Source organism: Notolabrus celidotus, chromosome 14, assembly GCF_009762535.1.
Source record: "Notolabrus celidotus isolate fNotCel1 chromosome 14, fNotCel1.pri, whole genome shotgun sequence".
NCBI lineage: Eukaryota > Metazoa > Chordata > Actinopteri > Labriformes > Labridae > Notolabrus > Notolabrus celidotus.
Window position 1 is genome coordinate 12,942,369 of NC_048285.1, and position 21,409 is coordinate 12,963,777.

General features: G+C 39.6%; 1 protein-coding gene across 1 annotated transcript; it reads right to left on the minus strand.

Annotated features, from left to right (window-relative positions):
* Nucleotides 1-5,142: 5,142 nt before the first annotated feature.
* ctsc (cathepsin C) lies at nt 5,143-13,895 on the minus strand. The gene is made up of 8 exons (XM_034700686.1): nt 13,281-13,895; nt 12,229-12,374; nt 11,365-11,519; nt 10,579-10,734; nt 9,834-9,952; nt 8,436-8,567; nt 7,792-8,024; nt 5,143-6,303 (listed from the first exon to the last, which is right to left on the minus strand). The coding sequence occupies exons 1-8, from the start codon at nt 13,438-13,440 to the stop codon at nt 6,037-6,039; spliced, it is 1,368 nt and encodes a 455-aa protein (XP_034556577.1). The 5' UTR covers nt 13,441-13,895; the 3' UTR covers nt 5,143-6,036.
* Nucleotides 13,896-21,409: the final 7,514 nt, after the last annotated feature.

The window sequence follows — 21,409 nt, forward strand, 5'->3', positions numbered from 1 at the left end:
AATAAACATTTTATAATCTCATTATTAACTCCATTACTAACCATTTAAATCCATATTTAGTGCAATTGTGTTCTTGAGTCCTCAAAGATCATGGTTCAATGAGGACAACTCACTCGTTTTTTATGAAAATTCATGTTAAAGCTTTTTTAATGTACATTTGAAAGACCTAAATATAAATACAATAGTTTTACATGACATAGATTTTTGTTTATTTCAATTTGATTTTTTTATTTATTTTGATTTTTATGACGTGATGTTGATAAATTAACAGGAGACACCTCTCCTGTCACATGCTGCCTAGATTTTGATGCTTTATTTAGCTGGCTTGGAAGGTATATATTGCCTAAAATGGAAGGAACCTCTGAATGCCTCTAGCCTTTCATCCATTGTGACATTAGGGCCTGGGTTATAGAGTAGTGGAAGTTGCTCTACCCACTTGTCCCTCACTGTTCTAATGGCTGACAGCTTGACTCTATTAGATCTCAGCTCTTGCAGTCAAATGCCGAAGTGTCCTTGGGCAAGACACTGAACCCCAAACTGCTCCCTCAGTTGCTCAGCGGTGTGTGAATGTCTAAAATAAGATTAGCTAATACTGATGGTCCCTTACTATAGCAGCCTCTACCATCATTGGGTGAGCAAGTAATGTAAAAGAGCTTTGGGTGGTCAGAAGACTGGAAAAGAGATATATGCATACAAGTCCATTTACCATTTACTATTTATCATGACCTGCTCAAAAGCAGACTTGATGTCTGTCACATGACTCACTGCTATCCTGGCTCTGTCTTTATAATGATTTCTGTAGACAGGTATGCCTGACGTATATTTGGGGATGAAGATCGCTGTATTTCCCTATTTTTGATGTGAATGTCTGCTTGGAGGAATATGAATATCTGTTTCCTCATTTGGTTCATAATCAGAATCATCAGACTCAGAATTAACCACAAGATGGTCTTCATCTTCAGACACACCGTCCTCTCTTTCACTGTCATGATCAAAGAGAAGTGCAAGGTTTATCACCTGCTTACTTCTGCTGCTCATTTTGTAAAGATCTGACAGAGAGTGTATCATGTGTAGATGCAGAGTATAATGTGTAGATGCAGAGTATAATGTTGGTAGGACTCCCTTGCAGAGAATCTGTTTCTCCCCTCCCCTGCTGTAGTGATGGGAAGTACGGCTCTTTTCAGAGAGCCGGCTCTTTCGACTCCCGAACGGCTCTTAATTTAGAATCTTTTGAAGCTGTATATTTAACCTTAACTTTGCAAAAAATAATAAGTAAATAAAGTATTTTAATAAAACTTTTTTATGTACAAATTAGAAAAAACTGCAAACATATCCACAGAACATAACCAGAACCAAACTTAAGCAAACAGATCCAGAACCAAACTCAAGCAAACAAACTAGAAGCAACTCAATCAAACAGAACCAGAACCAAACTAAAGCAAGCAGAACCAGAACCAAACTCAAGTAAACAGAACTAGAACCAAACTCAAGGAAACAGAATCAGAACCAAACTCAAGAAAAAAAGAACCAGAACCAAACTAAGGAAAACAGAACCAGAATCAACTCAAGAAAACAGAACCAGAACCAAACTCAAGTAAACAGAACCAGAACCAAACTCAAGCAAACAGAACTAAAGCCACTCAACCAATAAGAACCAGAACCAAACTTAAGCAAACATAACAAGAACTAAACTCAAGCAAACAGAATCAGTACCAAACTCAAGCAAAAAGAACCAGAACCAAACTAAGGTAAACATAACCAGAACCAAAGTCAAGAAAACTGAGCCAGAACAAAACCAGAACAAAACCAGAACAAAACCAGAACAAAACCAGAACCGAACCAGATCCAGAGCCAACCCGGTCCAGAACCGAACCAGATCCAGAACTGAACCAGAAATGAAACAGAACCGAACCAGAACCGCACCAGATCCAGAACCGAACCAGATCCCGAACCGAACCAGAACCGAACCAGAACCGAACCAGAACTGAGCCAGAACCGAACCAGCCCCAAACTCAAGCAAACAGAACCAGAACCAACTCAAGTAAACAGATACAAGAACCAAACTCAAGCAAACAGAACCAGATCCAAACTGCAGCAAACATTATTAATGTTGTCAGTGCAGGTTGGCATTGAGAAAAATCAAATGTCTCAGCTTGGATGGGCTGATCTGATTTCTCCTATCAGAGAGTATTTGCCCTGTCTTCGAGAAGACTCTCTCGGAAGGAACAGATGTAGCAACGATACACAGCCTCCCCTCCATGACCTATATCCTATATCCTCACATTTTTAGGGTTAGGGTTAGGATTAGGATTACGGTTAGGGTTAAGATTAGTGTTAGGGTTATGATTAGGGTTAGGATTAGGTTTAGGGTTAGGGTTAAGATTAGGGTTAGGATTAGGGATATGATTAGGGTTAGGGTTGGATTAGGGTTGGGGTTAGGGTTAAGATTAGGGTTAGTGTTAGGGTTAGGGTTAGGATTAGGGTTAGGATTAGGATTAGGGTTGGATTAGGGTTATGATTAGGGTTAGGGTTAGGATTAGGGTTAGGGTTAAGATTAGGGTAAGGATTAAGGATATGATTTGGGTTAGGGTTGGATTAGGGTTGGGGTTAGGGTTAAGATTAGGGTTAGTGTTAGGGTTAGGGTTAGGATTAGGGTTAGGATTAGGATTAGGGTTGGATTAGGGTTATGATTAGGGTTAGAGTTAGGATTAGGGTTAGGGTTATGATTAGGGTTAGGGTTAGGGTTAGGATTAGGGTTAGGGTTAGGGTCAGGATTAGGGTTAGGGTTAGGATAAGGGTTAGGGTTATGATTAGGGTTAGGGTTATGATTAGGGTTAGGGTTGTGATTAGGGTTAGGGTTATGATTAGGGTTAGGGTTATGATTAGGGTTAGGGATATGATTAGGGTTAGGGTTGGATTAGGGTGAGGGTTAGGGTTATGATTAGGGTTAGGGTTAGGGTTAAGATTAGGGTTAGGATTAGGGATATGATTAGGGTTAAGATTAGGGTTAGGGTTACGGTTAGGGTTAAGATTAGGGTTAGGGTTAGGATTAGGGTTAGGGTTAAGATTAGGGTTAGGATTACGGATATGATTAGGGTTAGGGTTGGATTAGGGTTAGGGTTATGATTAGGGTTAGGGTTAGGAATAGGATTAGCGTTAGGGTTAGGGTTAGGATTAGGGTAAGGATTAGTGTTTGGATAAGGGTTATGATTAGGGTTAAGATTAGGGTTAGGGTTAGGATTAGGGTTAGGGTTATGATTAGGGTTAGGGTTATGATTAGGGTTAGGGTTAGGGTCAGGATTAGGGTTAGGGTCAGGGTTAGGATAAGGGTTAGGGTCAGGGTTAGGATAAGGGTTAGGGTTATGATTAGGGTTAGGGTTATGATTAGGGTTAGGGTTATGATTAGGGTTAGGGTTAGGATTAGGTTTAGGGTTAGGGTTAAGATTAGGGTTAGGATTAGGGATATGATTAGGGTTAGGGTTGGATTAGGGTTGGGGTTAGGGTTAAGATTAGGGTTAGGGTTAGGGTTAGGGTTAGGATTAGGGTTAGGATTAGGATTAGGGTTGGATTAGGGTTATGATTAGGGTTAGGGTTAGGATTAGGGTTAGGGTTATGATTAGGGTTAGGGTTAGGATTAGAGTTAGGGTTAGGGTCAGGATTAGGGTTAGGGTTAGGATAAGGGTTAGGGTTATGATTAGGGTTAGGGTTATGATTAGGGTTAGGGTTATGATTAGGGTTAGGGTTATGATTAGGGTTAGGGTTATGATTAGGGTTAGGGTTATGATTAGGGTTAGGGTTAAGATTAGGGTAAGGATTAAGGATATGATTTGGGTTAGGGTTGGATTAGGGTTAGGGTTAGGGTTAAGATTAGGGTTAGTGTTAGGGTTATGATTAGGGTTAGGATTAGGGTTAGGATTAGGATTAGGGTTAGGATTAGGGTTAGAGTTATGATTAGGGTTAGAGTTAGGATTAGGGTTAGGGTTAGGGTTAGGGTTAAGATTAGGGTTAGGATTAGGGATATGATAAGGGTTAGGGTTAGGGTTAAGATTAGGGTTATGATTAGGGTTAGGGTTAGGATTAGGGTTAGGGTTAGGGTTAGGATTAGGGATATGATTAGGGTTACGGTTAGGTTTAGGATTAGGGTTATGATTAGGGTTAGGGTTATGATGAGGTTAGGGTTAGGATTAGGGTTAGGGTTAGGGTTAGGGTTAGGATTAGGGTTAGTGTTAGGGTTATGATTAGGGTTAGGGTTAGGATTAGGGTTAGGTTTAGGATTAGGGTTATGATTAGGGTTAGGGTTATGATTAGGGTTAGGGTTAGGATTAGGGTTAGGGTTAGTGTTAGGGTTATGATTAGGGTTAGGGTTAGGATTAGGGTTAGGATTAGGATTAGGGTTAGGATTAGGGATATGATTAGGGTTAGGGTTAGGATTAGGGTTAGTGTTAGGGTTATGATTAGGGTTAGGGTTAGGATTAGGGTTAGGTTTAGGATTAGGGTTATGATTAGGGTTAGGGTTATGATTAGGGTTAGGGTTAGGGTTAGAGTTATGATTAGGGTTATGATTAAGCTTAGGGTTAGGGTTGCAAGTGTGTGTTCGTGTTTTTGTGTTTGTACATGATTGGAGTGATATATGTCACACAGTTGCAAAGAAACAATTAGTATTTGACACTTCTGACTCCTATTAGCCTCCACTTTGACTGATGTTTCAAATTGACCCACAAACAGTATCTATGCAATGTAAACATGCAGGTGGGGTTGCAAATATGTGAAATTAACCATTTTTATTTTATGTTGATTACACTAATTAATGCAAGTAGAAGTTTCATACCGAAAAAAACAATTGTTTTTTGATTTTTAAACTTTGAAAAGGGTCAATCTGACCCTGAACATAACAGGAGGGTTAACCAATGCTGTCAGATGGCTATACTTTAAAGGGTTTCCTCTTAAATGGAGGAGTATTAGGTAGAAACACTTGAGTACATCTCAACTACAGCTAACTGATCCATTGTCTGAAAAACTAGAAGTTGCCCACAAGTTGATTGGGTGTGAAAATAACAATTTACCTGGATATCACCTAAATATGATAAAAATATTCAAGAAATAAGGTGCTCCTTCTTCTTCCACACAAACCAGACAGACAAGTCATTTTAAAAGGCTTTTATTCTGTATTTTTTTCCAAAAGTGCAAATGAATGGAAACATTTTTTGTAACACTGAATCAGAGACAGAGTAAAAGGCACAACAATCAGTGTGATCCCTTTATGAAATTGATCAAGACATCCCTTTAAATTGCTCCACACAGGCAGTTTTTGATTTCAGTAAAATGCAAGAACATATTATAATCTCCACTGTGCTTCCATAAGACAGAGGATTGGAGTTCTACTGCTAACACACAAACAACTTTGCAGAGGTCACTTCCCTTTAAATGTAAGGATTAGACATTTACCAGCCATCATGATTTGTCGTATGTAGTTGTGCCTTTTGGTTTGTTTTGGTAGTCACAGCTTTAAGTAAAATCATCCACAGGCAGCTAATGAAGGGTGAACCAAATTGCAAAAGAAGTAACATGTAATTTCAGCTCAACAGACTTTGGTACTGTGTGTAAAAAAAATTAATAATGAGTCCCTTTGATCCAAATCAATTTGAGGTGCTGGGGAAAATAATTTCACACAACTTTGAAAAATGAGGCCTCGGACTGATTTTATGTCCCTAATAACTGTGCGCCTTCAATGTAAGATGATATCTGCCTACTTTCAAATCACAGTAGTTTCCTGGAAGATATTATTATTTATCTTAATGTTGTGCAATTGTCACAAAGCTACTGCTATTCAGACTTGTTGGGTTACAGTAAGAAGACAGCTCAGTGCTACCCATGTGTCATATGATGTCACCTGCAGTGAAAAATGACAGATTTTAGGATCATTTCAAAGCACACATTGACAAAAGCTAAAACTACACAGAAATTGAATCCAAGTTTCCCTCTTGGGACTCATGATCAAATCACCCTGCCACCGACCCCCAACCCGAGCTTCCCTCCCTACAATTTGGGAATGGGGTTAGCTGCGACCGCGATGCTCTCAATGGAACACTCGTCACTGCCCCGACGAATTCTGAAGAAGCCGCCTTCGCCCCAATTGGTGCCCCAGCTGTTCTTGACAATCCAGTACTTCTGTCCGGTCATGTGGCAGTGGCCGTACCCGACCAGCAGCACAGCGTGGTTGGTGAGCTCAAAGGGGTTGAAGGGGTCTGCGAGGCCTGTGTGGTGGTAGATGCCCTCCTTGTAGTGCATAAAGTCAGGGTAGACCTGTAAAAAGATGGGATAGGGGGGTGTGACACAATATTGTGATTTCAGTATGCAGCCAGCATGAGCAAGTCTGATTAGCATAAAAGATGCCCATTTTTCAATCATGTGTGAGGCAGCATATTGGGTACCCAGTGAAAGCATTTAACTGTGACAGAGTGATGAACAATTTGTAAGCACTGTAAGAAAACAGTGCTGTACACCAGCACTGTGACTGGTATGATCCATAATGTGCAAAGGAGTTTAGTTAGAAGGTCACACAGATTTAATTAGAAGTTAGGAGCTCACATAATTCATGCACAGTGATCAGGTCTGATGGGACTCCTGAGGAATCATACAGGAGAGGGGCCGGTCACCGAGTTTGTGGCACAACCTTTTACAGTGCTAACAGAAGATTTGAATTTTATACATAAAAGTGGCATATATGAGATCATGGCTAGTTATAACATTTCTAAATTGACTTGTATTGTTTGGCATTTTGGGACTTTTGTACGAATGTAAGACTATTTTTCCAGTCATGCATACCATCATAGAAGTTTTCTTAAAGATATTGTGTCTTCTCATTCAAAGTTTCAATTTAAAAATGATTATTTCAAATATATAAATAGAAATATTTTCAGCAATTGGGAATAACTGGCTGCTCTGTTTATCTGCCTTTTAGAAAAGAATAGAAAGCCCAAATTGTTGTTGCACACTACAAAATAGAATTTGTTGTGCTTATCTAAAACAGAGAATAAAGAAAAACATTTCCTGGCTTCATTTAAACCTTTACTTACAACTTATGTTGAGTGTTTGACATAAAACGAATATATATATGGTTAATTTAAGCAGCTTTGAATACATTTGTTTTTTGGACATATTGCATCGTATTCTTCTTGAAGAATCGTATTAATTTGAACAGTTTGTAATGCACTTCTATTGGCTAATGTTCATCTCACTGTGAAACAGTCTGCATCCTGTAATTAGTGTTTGTGGAATACAACCCATTGATAATAGTTGAACTTTACTAAACAGTCGCTTACTTCAGTATTCCTTGACAAAATTACTTATCAGAAAAATGAGTTGGACTTTGTTTTGCCTTTATACGTTTCATCATGTGTAGTCAGTATTAATTCAGACACTTTCTAGAGCACAGTGATAGACTTTTAAGCGTTTTTTAAAAATATTTAAAGTAAGTTAGGGCTTATTCTTAGAGGTAATTCCAAAAGTGTCAAATTTTTGTCATAATCTTATTCCCCATTCTGATTTAAAACATGTCATTAGGCCATAACGTAGTTGATATATAGTATCTATGTAAAAACATAACAGTGGGACAGGAAAGCTGGGACATACCTATTTTTTTTCTTCTTGGCTTTAATTAAAATCTATGAACCTTGGGGAGCTTCAAGCTACAAGATACTCTTTTATTGGTCTTTATAAGATTCATGAGCAAATATCTGTTGTCATTTAATGAACACAAAGCTGTATAAAACCAGCGAGGAGCTATAGTACCTCGAATGCGACCGCCATGGGTCCATTTTTGACCAGATCCAACTTCATGGCCATCTCACTGCAGCCGCCATAAAATCCACCGACGTAGTTGTATTCTGCCGTGTAAACTCGGACGCAGTTTTGGGGGACGCCACAAGGGGAGTCCTGTCCAATATATGGGAAGCATGACTCATCCACAATGCCAAAATCCTGTGCATACTTCCCGATCAGATAGGGGAACCCACCGTCACAACCTTGAAGAGGAGAGATACATTTTTAAAAAGACAAACACCCAAAAGATTTTTCCCCTTTGGATGCTCTGTTGATGTTTTTAAAGGGTGAATTTCTTAAAAGGGGGCAAGATGGTAGTTTCAATAAGGCTTCTACCATGACTCTTAAAAATAAATGAGTAAAAATGCACTAATTGAAGCAGTAATAAAACACTTGACTTTTCAGACAGCATTTTCAAAACTAAAAATCTTTGCCTCTTGTTCTGATAAGGGATAAGACATTTTCAACATGTCAGTGAAACACTTTAACATGTTAATCAACTCTGGTATCATCCATGTTCCACTTAGTACATAACTGACAGCAATATTCTTCAACCCATTTTTAAACGTAGAACTCATTGAGGAAAGAAGACAGACTTCAGCTCGTTACTTTACCTTGAGAGTACTCTGAACAGGACACCACTTGTTGCGGGCTAAGGACAGGGGTCTCGCTGTTGTTGGTGCGGATTCGAACGCGAGCTTCCAGCATTCCCATGGTGGCGAAAGAGTAACAGCTACCACATGATGCTGAAACGCAACACAAAAGATTTAATGAACAAGTGTCGGCATAACCACACTTTAAAATAAGCTTTTCATGTTGTTTTTACTGTTCAGACTCCAGACATTTTTCAGGCAGTGTCAAGTGTGGTGTTGTAATAAATATTGTGTAAGCACTTTTAATATTATATGTAAAGTAAGTGAAAAAACACAGTAGAGAAATTCACAGCATCACAGCCTGCGTGGAATCTCAATAATTTGATCATGTAAATGGTGTTATTGGTTTAAGAATACATTGCATTAAATTCTGGAGAGTGCCTGAATGTCCCTGTCCCAGCCCGTTTACCGTAATTCACTGTAATACATAATACAGGAGCAAGGCACAGAGACAGATACACTGATTAAAGCCAATGGTTACCATCTATACTGTGAGACACAGGGCTTTTAATAAAAAGCTCTAAGGAAACAAATTAGGTCAGAGAACAGAGGCTGTGGGGATTTGGAGGGAGGTTTAATTGTAGTAATGATTCAAGTCGGGGTGACACTGAATGGTTCTTATTTGGGCCCAGGAACTGAAGTGTCTTAAGACTACAAAAGATCAACAATCATTAATTTAAATTAAATATATGTTTCAGAGAGATAGATTAGAATAGGACATTAAAGTTAGAGCTCCCTCACAGAACCAATATTAAAGCCGTTATCTGCTTTAGCTTCTTTTACACTCGTCTCCTGATTTAAATAGGTTAACATGCATGTTGCATGGCATGTTCCTATGCAAGCCTAGAGACCAATTTACACCTAATCTTGGCAAGCACCTGCTTCGTAGCATCCAAGGAAAAAAGGCTGCCCAGCACTGCAGTGGCTTAGAGGGCTCCTATTGAAACACTTCAGCCCTCTCCAGATCCTTAAACCGAGCCCTACAGAGGCCCTCTCAGACACTCAAACTACTCAGCACGAATAATCTCTCTACTCACACACCAGGCTGTGCAGAAACACAGGAGCAGCAGAAAGCAGACCCAGGCCTGCCAAGAGGGAGCAAAGTAGCTTGGTGCTGCTGCTCAGTGTGTGCTCTTACCATCAGCTGCTCAAGTGTAAAAAGTGCAGCTATGTGTCCCTCTGGTCCTGCAGGCCTTAATTAGGTTCATGTTTGTATTATTGTTTTTTTTTTCATTTCTTACATCATGTGAGCTGATTTACTGAGGCCAGTCTAAAAAGTTGATTCTTGGTTCACTTATTTTGCACATTGTAGAAACATTCCACATTTAGTGTGTTTGCGGGCCAACTACTGCTAATCACCTTGGTTCCGCACAGGGCTGAGAAAGTTCACGTCATTCACATTTCTCCAATCCCAGCGTTCAGGCAGAGCTGCCGCCGTCTTGGCTAGTTCTGGTTTCACAGGCATTGGGCGAACACGCCTGGGGTAGAAAGACAGAATCGCAAGGATATTAGAAGTCAGATATTCTGCTTTGATAAACTAGTTTATAAAGAATCAAACATTTTGCTATGGAAATAAAATGCAGGAGTTCTGTGCATACAGATGCTGTATGTTGTAGTGAAGAGTGATGGTCAAAAGCGCCTGAATGTGATGCAGTCCATCAAAAATTAGATGACTGGTCAGATCATAATTTTTTTCTTAAGTTCATTTTTGGCCTTTTATGGCTTTGTTGGCAGATAGAACTGTGGATAAGAGTAGGCAGCTGGGAGGAGAGAGTGGGGAATGACATGGAGCACATGGAGAAACTTAGTTGATTTGTCAAATCGGCACCCCAAAACGATACATTTTGAGTATAAAAACAGTAAAATTCTGAAAAGGGAAAGTGAGGAAACCATCTACAGTCATTTGATTGGGTGTTGGAGCACAGATACTGTGTATAAAAACAGATTCATGCACCTGTCGATACTAACAAAAGAGAAAGCCTCTAGCAGCTCGTATACAACACTCTGAGCCTACTTTTCATTCATTCAGACCAAATCACAGTTATTCTCAATGACCCCTGTGGGAAACTGTGGCACTGTGATGAAACTGTAAGTAAATGCTCACATGGGGATACGGGAGGCAGGACCCCCTGCTCTGAAGTGCAGCTCCTGCAGAGTGTACTTCTCATGCTCGGGGTAGGCTACAGCTCGCCAGGATTTCTGAGCCGAGTTGATAGAATCAATGAAGTCCAAGTTGTGTTTGTACGGCTTCTGGAGCAGCCTGGAGAGAGAGAGAAAAAAACAGCAACAACAACACCTCAGTTGCTGTTAAGCGTAATCACAGAATGATAGTTTTACCAATGTCAGATGGTTAGCTGAACAGTTTGCAGCAAGTGACACCGTCAGCTGTGCAGAAAAACTAGTTACAAGCTAATTCTGCTGACTAGTTTATCTTTGATATCAAACACCTGCAAACATAACTCAACCATTCATTTTAAGTCTCATAATGTAGATTCCTCAACTTTAACCCCTGCTGAGGGGCAGCTTGTGCAAAAAAATTAACACAAATAGTTGAATAAACAAACTTCACATACTTTAAAAGACATTTAAAGTCCTGACTTAAAAAACAATATCGCTTTGATAACTGCAGGCTAGCGTGTAGGCACATTTTGAAGTGTGATTTTGTCAGGCAAACTTCAATCATCCTAGAGTGGGAACAACTGAGGGAACTTAATGTTCATCAAAAGAAGAGGTGTCAGTAGTTCACTCTAAGCAACACTTCAAAACAACCTCTATGTGCTTTTCATTAGCTACAGTCCACTGCTGTCGTGCTTGTTATCTATTGTTCATTAGCTTGTGTTTCTTAACTTTGTGTTTTGAGGGATGTACCAGGCTGTGTTGATTTACATACCTGCTGCTGTAAAGTGGTTTGTAACGTGTTTGGGGTGGCACTGATTTCACTTTCTTTCCCTTGAAACATGCCCAGTTGTTTCCCAGGACATCATGCACCCACCCTGGCAGGGTCTGGTCACAGTAGCTGGTCACCTTAGGGCCTTCCTCTGTGTACTGAAAATACAAAGTGAGACTATTAAGCCTCTGATCCAGAATGCAAATAGAGTTAAACCAGTTAACCTCTGACCTCTATGTGATTGAAGAAGCTACTTTCAGGTAATTATTCAGACAGAAGTATAAGATCTTGCACAAGTCCAAAAACAAAACAAAATCTACTCAGTCACTGTTAGGCCACATGAAGGGAAGTTTAACTGGAAATTGATGAATCATAATGTGGCTTTAACAGACAGGCTGGAACACTTCCTTCTATTCAGTGTCATGTGAGTGATGAGAAGTTACTCGTGACTTGTGGTGAATCTTGACTGCCGCAGCTCTGACAGATTTATGCCTTTGCATAATGAGGGTATGCAAACTTGTTCAGATAGCATCATATCAGATAAAGTCAAAGGAAATTGAGTGATTGTGAATCTAACCATCAAATGCCAAAGAGTGTTACATATAACCTAGACAACTGATAACCTATAATGCTATATGTGATAACTGTGTAAAGTTTGTGGTTAGCTGATGCTTTAAGGATTATGATGAGTGTATGACATATGCCGAGTTTCAGTACAATAATTAGGGGTTGTAGGTTGAAGCGAACATTTTCAGTGGGCCAAAGAAAAAGTTAAGCTGGACAGGATACTTTTGTTTCTAGAACTCCTAAAAGTTAAAAGGCAGATGAGACTTTTCACACTGGTGTATGCATCCATGGATTTCTTACCTTAAAGAAAGCGAACCATTTGTATCCGTTGATGACCACCTCAAAGCCCTGGTTGTAGATGAGGGTGAAGAAGCCAGTGTTCCCCAGCTCATCTGTGGCCACCGACAGTTTTTCGAAGGTCACAGTCACTGTGTTCTCAAATGTAGCTGCAGAGGAACATAATAACATGCAGTGTAATAAATTGCAGGGAATGAATTGAGTCACTTAAAGTCAATTTACAAAGACAGTCTTCAATTATCAGTTATGAACAAATTGTTCCCCCACTGCGGTAGAGTCAAATTGAAACAAATATAGAGGGCCAAGAATTCTTGTTAATTTACTTCCACTATATGTGAGAAATGTGTGCAATAGACCTTTTATTTTTAGGACCAAATGACACTTACATACTGCAGAAATAATGTAGGTTAACTTGTGCCTTTAGTTTTTGAGAATTGTCCTTCTTTGCAAGTATCAAAAGGATCATCATAGGTAGTATCCTTTTAATAGTTCAGGGAGTTTTCATAAAACCAGTTGCTATAAAATCAAAAGACACTGCAACACAGCTGCAGACCATCATGCAATTATGGACTACAATTTTCAACAGCCATTGTCACCAACATGTCCCCAAAAAAACACCTTGTGACTACAACTTCAACATTTTTTGATTGAAGAAACAGACATTTGAAAAGAAGGTGTGAATTTCACTTTTGTGGCTATAAAAAGTATTGCACATTATACCAAAGATTTACTTCCTCTTTGACCAGATGCAAATGAAAACTATAAAAAACACAGCAGGGCTTAACTACGTCAGCAACAAGAGTATATTAAATACATTAAAAGTTAAAAGGTTTCTTGCGATGTGTCCTAGGTGTCATTAAAAAAGACTACTATAGTTAAAAACAGGAACTGATCATAGAATCACCTGTTGTTTTTTGCCTAAGAAAAAAAACCTGCGTCTTGTTCAGTCCCAAACAAGTCACATGCTTTTCCAAATTACGAAACTGTCCCTGTCCTCACCTACGATTATGCGATCATGGTGTCAGCAGTTTACATTGGTGGGTGTTTTCTTTTACCTTGTGTGGAACAGTTGATGGTCTTATCGTGCCCTCCTTTGGACACCTGGAACACCCATGTCCCCAGCAGGTCCTCATAAGTGCAGTTTGCCGGTGTGTCACCCCACGACCCTTCAACCCAAAGCAGGAGCACACACACTAGCACACCACTCAGCCTCATCTCCAGTCACAGCTTAGCTCAGCTGGCTACAAACACCTGAAGAACTACTCAGCTAAATCTACGTTTAGTGAGAAAAGCTTCACCTTCCCTGTCCAACTTTGACTTCTTTGATAACCCCTACCCCCCTGCACGCTATTTATGCACACTGAAACTTTTAACAAAGATCCTGTTTGGTCAAGATAGGTCCCTGGCGACCAAAGGTACACCGCGCATGTGCACAGTTAGCTAGAGGTGAGCCCGTGAGCTAACTTTCTCTGTGATTAAAACGGAGAGCATGAGCAGTCCATGCTTCTTCTTTCAACGATATGTACGAATGTTACAAGCCCGATGGAGTAACGTAGCGTGAATTGTACACTGCACTTCAATGATGCCCTCCAAATTTCAGCGAAAAAGGAAGTTCACGCCGACATCTCTAGCTCTTGGTGTTGTGCTTTGTTTCTTCCTTTTTGGTTTCGTTTTCCTTGTCATGTGAGCAGTCAGCTGATGGGCATGCGCAGTAGACTTGATTTAAAATCTTGAGTGCAGCTGGGGACGCAGAGACAAATGAGGTTAGAAACATCAGCTAGGTATAAAAAGACATTTTTATTGCTGCAAATTCAGCTTGCATTATTTAAATTTGTAGTTTAATATAAGACAAAATGGAAATACAATCTGTATAGTTCCTGCTGTGACTTATACAGATTTTAGGACAAAAATATGAATATCAAGCACACCTATATTTTATTGTTTCATAGATCATATAAGTTAAGGGGGTGTTTGTGTCAGGGGCCAAGTTGTACTGTTATAGCTTTGGTCACACTTCAAAAAAAGATCACTTTAAATTTTAGGCCTGCTGGTCCACCATAAAGGCTATGTAGGGGCCATAATGTTGATTTCCATGTCTTATTTGTTAATCATGATTATTTCCTTTTTTTTTTGGTTGACTTGATTTCCAGTTTTGGGTTTATGGGTGTGGTTTACCTATTATCTACCTGTTCAGTTGGGTGGCGGGAGGCATACGAAGAGGGTGAGTGGGTTTGAATATTTTTTCTGGATCGTCATCGTCATTATTATCGTTTATTATATCTTTTTTGGTATTGAATTATTTTGAGTGTTTTGTTAATAGGAAACTTTCCATGGACTTTGATTTTGATTTATGGCAATAAGCGTCACAAACACGAGCCCACTTAGTCTCTGCGGCACTTTTCAATCTTTAGCCTCTTCGGGCTAGTCAAACTAAAGGCAGCCCAGTCATGTCCCAGTGGGTATCAAATGAAAGCTGATTTAAGTGTTTTCATAAGTGATTGTTGTTGCGCTGCGGCCCACTGTTTGAAATAGGTTCTACCTTTCATTTTTTATTACTGTGGTTTTATACATGGAGGGGAGGGTCTTAGGCTTCCTCAAGCTGGGTTAAGACAAAGAGTAGCTACTCTGCATTGTACTGAGTTGTTCGCTGTCATTGCACCTTTTACTGATTTCAAATTTGTTCTTGAGTAACTTCACCACACCTGATACATGTCTTCAAATGAAAAAGTTGTCTTGAAGTTAAAAGCGTTTATTGCTGTTAAGCCAACATGATTCGGTCGAGGCAGACGGCTTTCTAACATGAGTCTGATTCTGCTCGAGGTTTCTGCCTGTTAAAAGGAAGTTTTTCCTCGCTGTTGTAACTAGCTTAATACGACAAGGTTCTATTCTCATGGTGGATTAAGATGAGATAAGACTGAGTCTTACCCTGTCTTGATATCGGGTCTTAGTTAATAATTTAACATGTAGTATGGTCTAGACCTGCTATGTTAGTAAAGCGTCTTGAGATAAGGTTTTTTGTGATTTGGCGCTATACAAATAAAGATTGATTGATTGATTGATTGATTGATTGATTGATTGATTGATTGATTGATTGATTGATTGATGATTGTTCCCATGCCTAGGGTTTTAGTAATATTAGCGTTGAGGTGTTCTTAATGTTTCAAGAGAAAATTGGCTGAATACAGTAATTTCTATGAACAATGTAACATAAATCAAAGCGACTCAATCAGTAATTTGTGGCTACTAAAATCTTATCCATGCAGTTTTACAGTGCACAAGTTAAAACCTTACACGTATCAATGTTTCTCTTACAATCACTCACATACTAGCATTGTAAGCTGCTACCTCCATTATATATCCCAACCTCCTTCTCTGTGGCTTATCTGTGTTGTTTAGCCAAGAGATATTTGAATAAGAGTGTAAGAATTCAAACAAGTTGAAAAAAGTTTGGCGATAAAGATCTGTATTTTGTAATCTGGTCGTGTACTGAAGCTGGAAAAAAAAACAAAGGTGGTGCAGTCCTGTGTGATGAGCCGGAAAGAGAAAATGACATCAACATCAGGAGGTGGCGCCAAGTGCAGCAGCAGCAAATTGCTTGACTCGTCGAGGTGATCAACCAGAGGTGACATGAAGCTGATCTCTGAACACACTGAGGCCGAAAAGTGACCTTTGCTATGAGTTAATGGGGAAGGGGCAGTATGGCGACATTGATCTGTCTTTTTTTAGCCTTAGATTGATTGTTTTCTACTTTGTAATCTTTTTGGGGGATTTTTTTCCAATTGTCTCTTTATAAAGGTTAGATGGTCAATGTGCTTGTTAGTGTATGTGTGTGAGCATGTGTAAATGTATGGTGATTGGTCTGTAGTTAAAGGGTTTAACAGTTTATTTTAGCTAGCAGAGACACTTAAGGGAAGTGCGAAAGGCTTTGATCACCATAGTAACCATGACATAAACTGACTCATCTCCTTGACAGACCATAATAAGCACTCATCTGGAGAAGGGACTGAAGAGGTATTAGTCATGCCGTCTCATTAGTGCCATTAAAATGTGTTTGTGTGGAAGTGTGTGTGTGTGTGTGTGTGTGTGTGTGTGTGTGTGTGTGTGTGTGTGTGTGTGTGTGTGTGTGTGTGTGTGTGCATATTAATGTAGGCAAATGTGTAGAGCTGCCTCTCTGTGAACCTATACAATAAGGCAAACTAGAGGATTAAGGGAGCAGAGAGACGGAGATGGAGGGGTGATGTTATGAATGTTAACAGCCAGAGCCCACTGAGCTGCCTCTAAGAGTGACTCATTGAAACCCATGTTTCAATCTTGATATTGTTCTCGCTTCCACTGGCAGGAAATTAAAACTCAAGTGACTTTCAGTTCTGCTATATTGGCACCCACAGATTTGTTCCCTGCTCGCTCTCCTCGTCACACTCTCTTTGGCTCTCATCCTCTTTGCTCAGTCTATCGTTCCTTTGCCTTTCCTGCTCCCCATACTTCATCTTGTGTTGTTTAAGTGTATGTGCATAACTCCTCAACAAACACACATACAAAATATCTTAATTTTTGTATTAAAGTTACTCGGAGACAAATGTAAAGCTTTTGGGGTGTTTGTCTGACAGTCCATAAATCCAAAGATTAAATCTGAAAAAAAAAATCAGCTCATTATCTTGTTTAAAAGCATTAACCTATGATTTCAGTTGTCAGGTAATTGCGTGCTAGTGTGTGTAAAGGTTCAGGTGACAAATTGTGTGTGAGCATTAGCATGTCACCCTCTATAAATCCATTTTCCCTCCATGCATGGTTCCTCACGAGAGCCTAAAAAGCTCCCTTAAGACTGTACCAGCCATTTGAGCGTGATTATTCATGTTTCTTTTTAGGGTCAAAAACTTAAATTCATGCAAATCAAGTCAAGACAAGACGGCATATAAAAACAGTATGAACTGACCAGAGCGCTTCACGAAAAACAAATGAACAGTGTAAAATAATACAAGGTAGTAAGCAATGTTAAGAGCAGACAAAAATAAAGATAAAAACAGTGAATGATGCATATAATCAAATTTTGTTTGAAAGCAAGAAAAGGTGAAATGAGGTGCAAATGTTAACTCTTAATGCATTACTGAAACAAATATAATGAAATGTTACATTTATAAATGGTTATTCATTAAATTACTCATTGATTCCAGACCTACTTTGTCACGTCGGGTATTTATAAGTACCTGACTAATATCTGTGACTACATTTATTAATAATAATAGCACACTGTTTGAAAGCCATTCGGCTCCTCATTTAGTAATACCACACATGTAAAAAACTTAGCAGCTGCGTTCATCCTGCCTTAGTTCTATTAGATTGTCACTTTCTGATTGTTAAAACACCTCAGGGTTTAATTGTCTCTCTCTAAGCTGGAGTAACTTCATTATCTTTCTTCTGCCACTTCTGTGCTTGTTACCCACATCGATCAGCTGGAAAGAGAGATGCAAGAACAGCATTTCATTAAGTTCAAGGTGTGGGTGAAGCCACTCCATCAGAGTGGGGTTGGCCAGTCCTGCATTGTGGTGTTAATGTTAGATCCTTCATATTTAAATTAAGTTCTCTTGAGTGGCATCACAGTCAGTTACCTCACTGTATGCATACTGGAGTACACCTACACACTACAAGGCTGAGTGCTGTGGAATGAAATGTTTTCTCCTTCTTCATACACATGTCCAGGCCCACACATGCATACTATTTACGGATACACACAGACACATTTATATGTTCACGCACATGCATGCACAGCTTGACTCTCTCTGTTACCATGACACCCTTTTCCAACACAATCTTTATAAATGTGGTCCATCTACACTGAACCCACAACATGCATGTTACATAAGAACACAAAACACCCAATGCTGGTACAGTGCATATATGACGAGGGGTGTTAGCTGAGGATTACTCACTATATTACATGGTTAGATTTTATGCTATTTTCTTCCCTTTCTGCACACACTTCAAAAAGTAAAAGATGCTCACTCTAAAATGTGAAGGAGAACTTTGAATATTTTGAAAATCCTGTTATACATCTTGTCATCAGAGATAAAATATGAGCCGAAAAGAGTTAATTTTTTTATAAGGAAATCATCTTAAAGGGGTAGTGCAGGTGTTCTGAAGTGGAGTAATTAATATGTGGTACTTCTCTTCGTCAGTATAGCTTCTGTAAGGAGAAGCTGCCTGCAGTTCATATATGAATCAAAGCTTTTTAGCCCAGCTGATGACACCATGAGTACCACTTTACTCCCTTAAAAGAGTCCTACATTTAAAAAGTCATTTTGGTACACCAAGTGTACAGCATATTTGTGATTTTTGTTACCACTTTCATCTCGACATAATACTGCTCTCTCCTATCAGCACTATGTCTCATTCAGCACAAGGCCTGGAGTACCCTCACAGGGAACTGGACCAGCTGTCTGGGTCAGCTGTTAGTAGGAGCGAAAACAAGGAAAAGAAAAAAATAGTAATATTGAAGCTACAAAATGTTGCTCAGGATGTAGACACGAGGACGCTTTTGTGAACCAGAGAATACTGAGGAATAACTTTTACAGATGAGACCAGTTGACAGGGACGGGGGAAGATTTCTGTGTTGGTTGGTTGGTTCATTTCATTCATATAACAATATGCTCTGTCCCGTGTAATGGTTGGGTACTGTCAGTGCACTGAGTGGAAAAAAACTAGTGCCGGCACTCGGTATATCATTAGTATTATGTAATGGACTGTCAAAGACCTTTGTCATCATCCAGCACTGCTTTAGTTTGTGTCCTCTTTGTGCCCTTTTGGAGCCAGGCCAACATTGTTGTCATCTTCTTTTCAGTCAAATGTTCTAATTCATGTTAATTTGGTGGCACTCTCCGAGTAATATATTTTAGGTGCCATCATGAATCGAAAAAGAAGTCCTGGTACGTTGAAAAAGTTTTGATCTGCTAGGAGGGTTAATAGTGGTGGTAGGCCCACTGTGTAGAGCATCCTGGCCCTCTCAAAGCACCAGGTAAAGTAGTGCTCTCAATGTAACTGGATTTGCATAATCCTCTTTGCAAAGTTATCACTGGTGGTGCAATGTTGTGTCCTTGTTACGCATTGAGCATTTATGTTAACACTCAGCTGTGCTAGCCACTGCTCACTAAGGCCACTATCACTCAACAGACCTTGGTGTAGTCTATCTTTAGGAGATTAAGTTTGATTTCAGTCTAGGCTGGCCATGGCCCTTTCTGACTCTCAGGTCTCCTACAGCAGAATACATCACGTGGCATGCCTGAGAATACAAATATCTTCCCGCACCACAAATAGCATGCCTTCTAAAACCCCCTGACCCAAACAGCTGTTCTGATACCATGTGCTGCATATGGAAGTATATAGGTTCATTGTGCAAAGTGCTGAGGGAGGAGCTGTGTGACGTTAATGTGAAGCAGTGAAAAAAATCACAAGAGCAGCTAGTTTGTGGTGCCTGATGAAAAAAAATGAATAAGATGGTTCTTAAAGGGGAGGGGGTTGTGATAGTTTCAGTTATGTGAGTTGACATCATTTTTGATGCTTCAGCCCTGAAAATGGGAACTAGAAGTGCTCCAGAAGTGGGAAGCGGGGAGGTGGTGTTTTTCTGGGAAGCCATAAAGAGATGGAGAAGTTTTGTACCCATGTCAGAACAGTGGAACAGGACTTTTTACATGCTGCAGGTGTGGTCACATGAGTGGCTAATGAAGCTTGAGTCTGGTTGGAGTGTTGGGCTGTTCAGGTGGCCGCCTTGGACTTGAAGGGGTTGCACAGGGCATCTAGAACAGCTGGGTCTTCAAGCTGCTGAAAAGTGGCCTGATGATGTAGGGAGTAAGAGCCCTGAGTGCTGAGTAGAGTGGAGCCCAGCCATAGTGTTTAAGTGTTTAGAAGGACTTCCTCATCAATGATAGACGTAAGCGTAATTCTCTTTATTGGGAAAGCAGAATCAAAGGGGCAGGGAACAAAGGTTATATAAAACTATCTTTACCTGAAGAGAAAATCAGAATATATCTAATAAATTTTTTTATTTTGTTTTTCTGACACAACTCTAAAACTACAAAACTTCTCCAAACAGATTACCTTTTTTTTTTTTTTTTTTTACCTGGTTGGTATATAGTATTAGCTTTTCCTGATTTCCTTAGTTTACATTACAACATAAATGTGTCCCTGACTAACCAGTTTCTACCTGCTGGTCTTCAGATTTATTCACTCAATTTCTTTGGGTGGAAATGGAAAGCAATTTTTTAGCAATTTAAAGTCAGCCCTGAGAGGTGGAGAAAAAAAAAGAGGATGGTGGAGAGGATTGACAGAAGGATATAACAGAGGGTCATTTGATGGAACCAAATGGAGGCGGAGATGGAGAATAAAAGACGCCATGGCGATGTTATTGTTTTGACCTTTATGCCTTCAGTGAAATGAAATACTTTTTTTTATTATGCCCTTTTCAGTTGTGTCAGTTTGTCACTCTGGCTGCAGTGTTACGATTACACTGAAGTTGATGGAGAAGAAAGACTATATCACAGGAGCTGTCAAGGTGGTGTCTAGCAGCTTCCACTGACTGGGCCAAAACCGTAGGCCAGACACTCTCAGACGGTTGAGATCATTTCTCGTGGGCGGTAAATCTGGGACTATGTCCAATTGCTGTATGAAATAAAACCAACTGAGACTGAAAATGAAAGGAGTGAGGAACCGTCATGAGTCCAGACCTGAATGAATCGGTAAACACGATGTGGTCCGAAATTACAAAGGAACATGGTTGGATCATCGTAGCATCCAAATATCTGCTGAAATCGAGCCGCACAATTGTGTATTTTTTTCCCACATTTAAAGGTTTAACACATTTAAGATGTTCATACACATTTCTTAGGCAATCATTCAATCATGGGGATTCCCTTCGCTTTTGGACCATCAAGTGGACACTTGATGCTGTTTTTTTGCACTTTCCCATTGGCCTTCTTCAACACCACAGGTTGCCACTTGATCGGGATACAGTTCCAAACCTTCTTACTTTTTTTTTCTATTAATCAACCAAAAAAAAGAAAATTGAAAAGACAAGAAGTTTGATCATAGTTTTTTTTTTAATAATGACTCAAAGGTACTTTGTAGTACACTTACACGATGATTTTCTCAATGGCAAACAAAAAGAGAAACACATCATTCCTCGTTATTTTTCACC

What these genes read in the sequence shown, in the direction of transcription:
- ctsc (XM_034700686.1), bottom strand. Translation starts at nt 13,440, where the DNA reads ATGAGGCTGAGTGGTGTGCTAGTGTGTGTGCTCCTGCTTTGGGTTGAA. An exon ending in CTGTTCAGAGTACTCTCAAG is followed by an intron (nt 8,025 to 8,435) that starts GTAAAGTAACGA and finishes CTCCTCTTCAAG; the next exon opens with GTTGTGACGGTGGGTTCCCC. An exon ending in CCATGGCGGTCGCATTCGAG is followed by an intron (nt 6,304 to 7,791) that starts GTACTATAGCTC and finishes ATCTTTTTACAG; the next exon opens with GTCTACCCTGACTTTATGCA.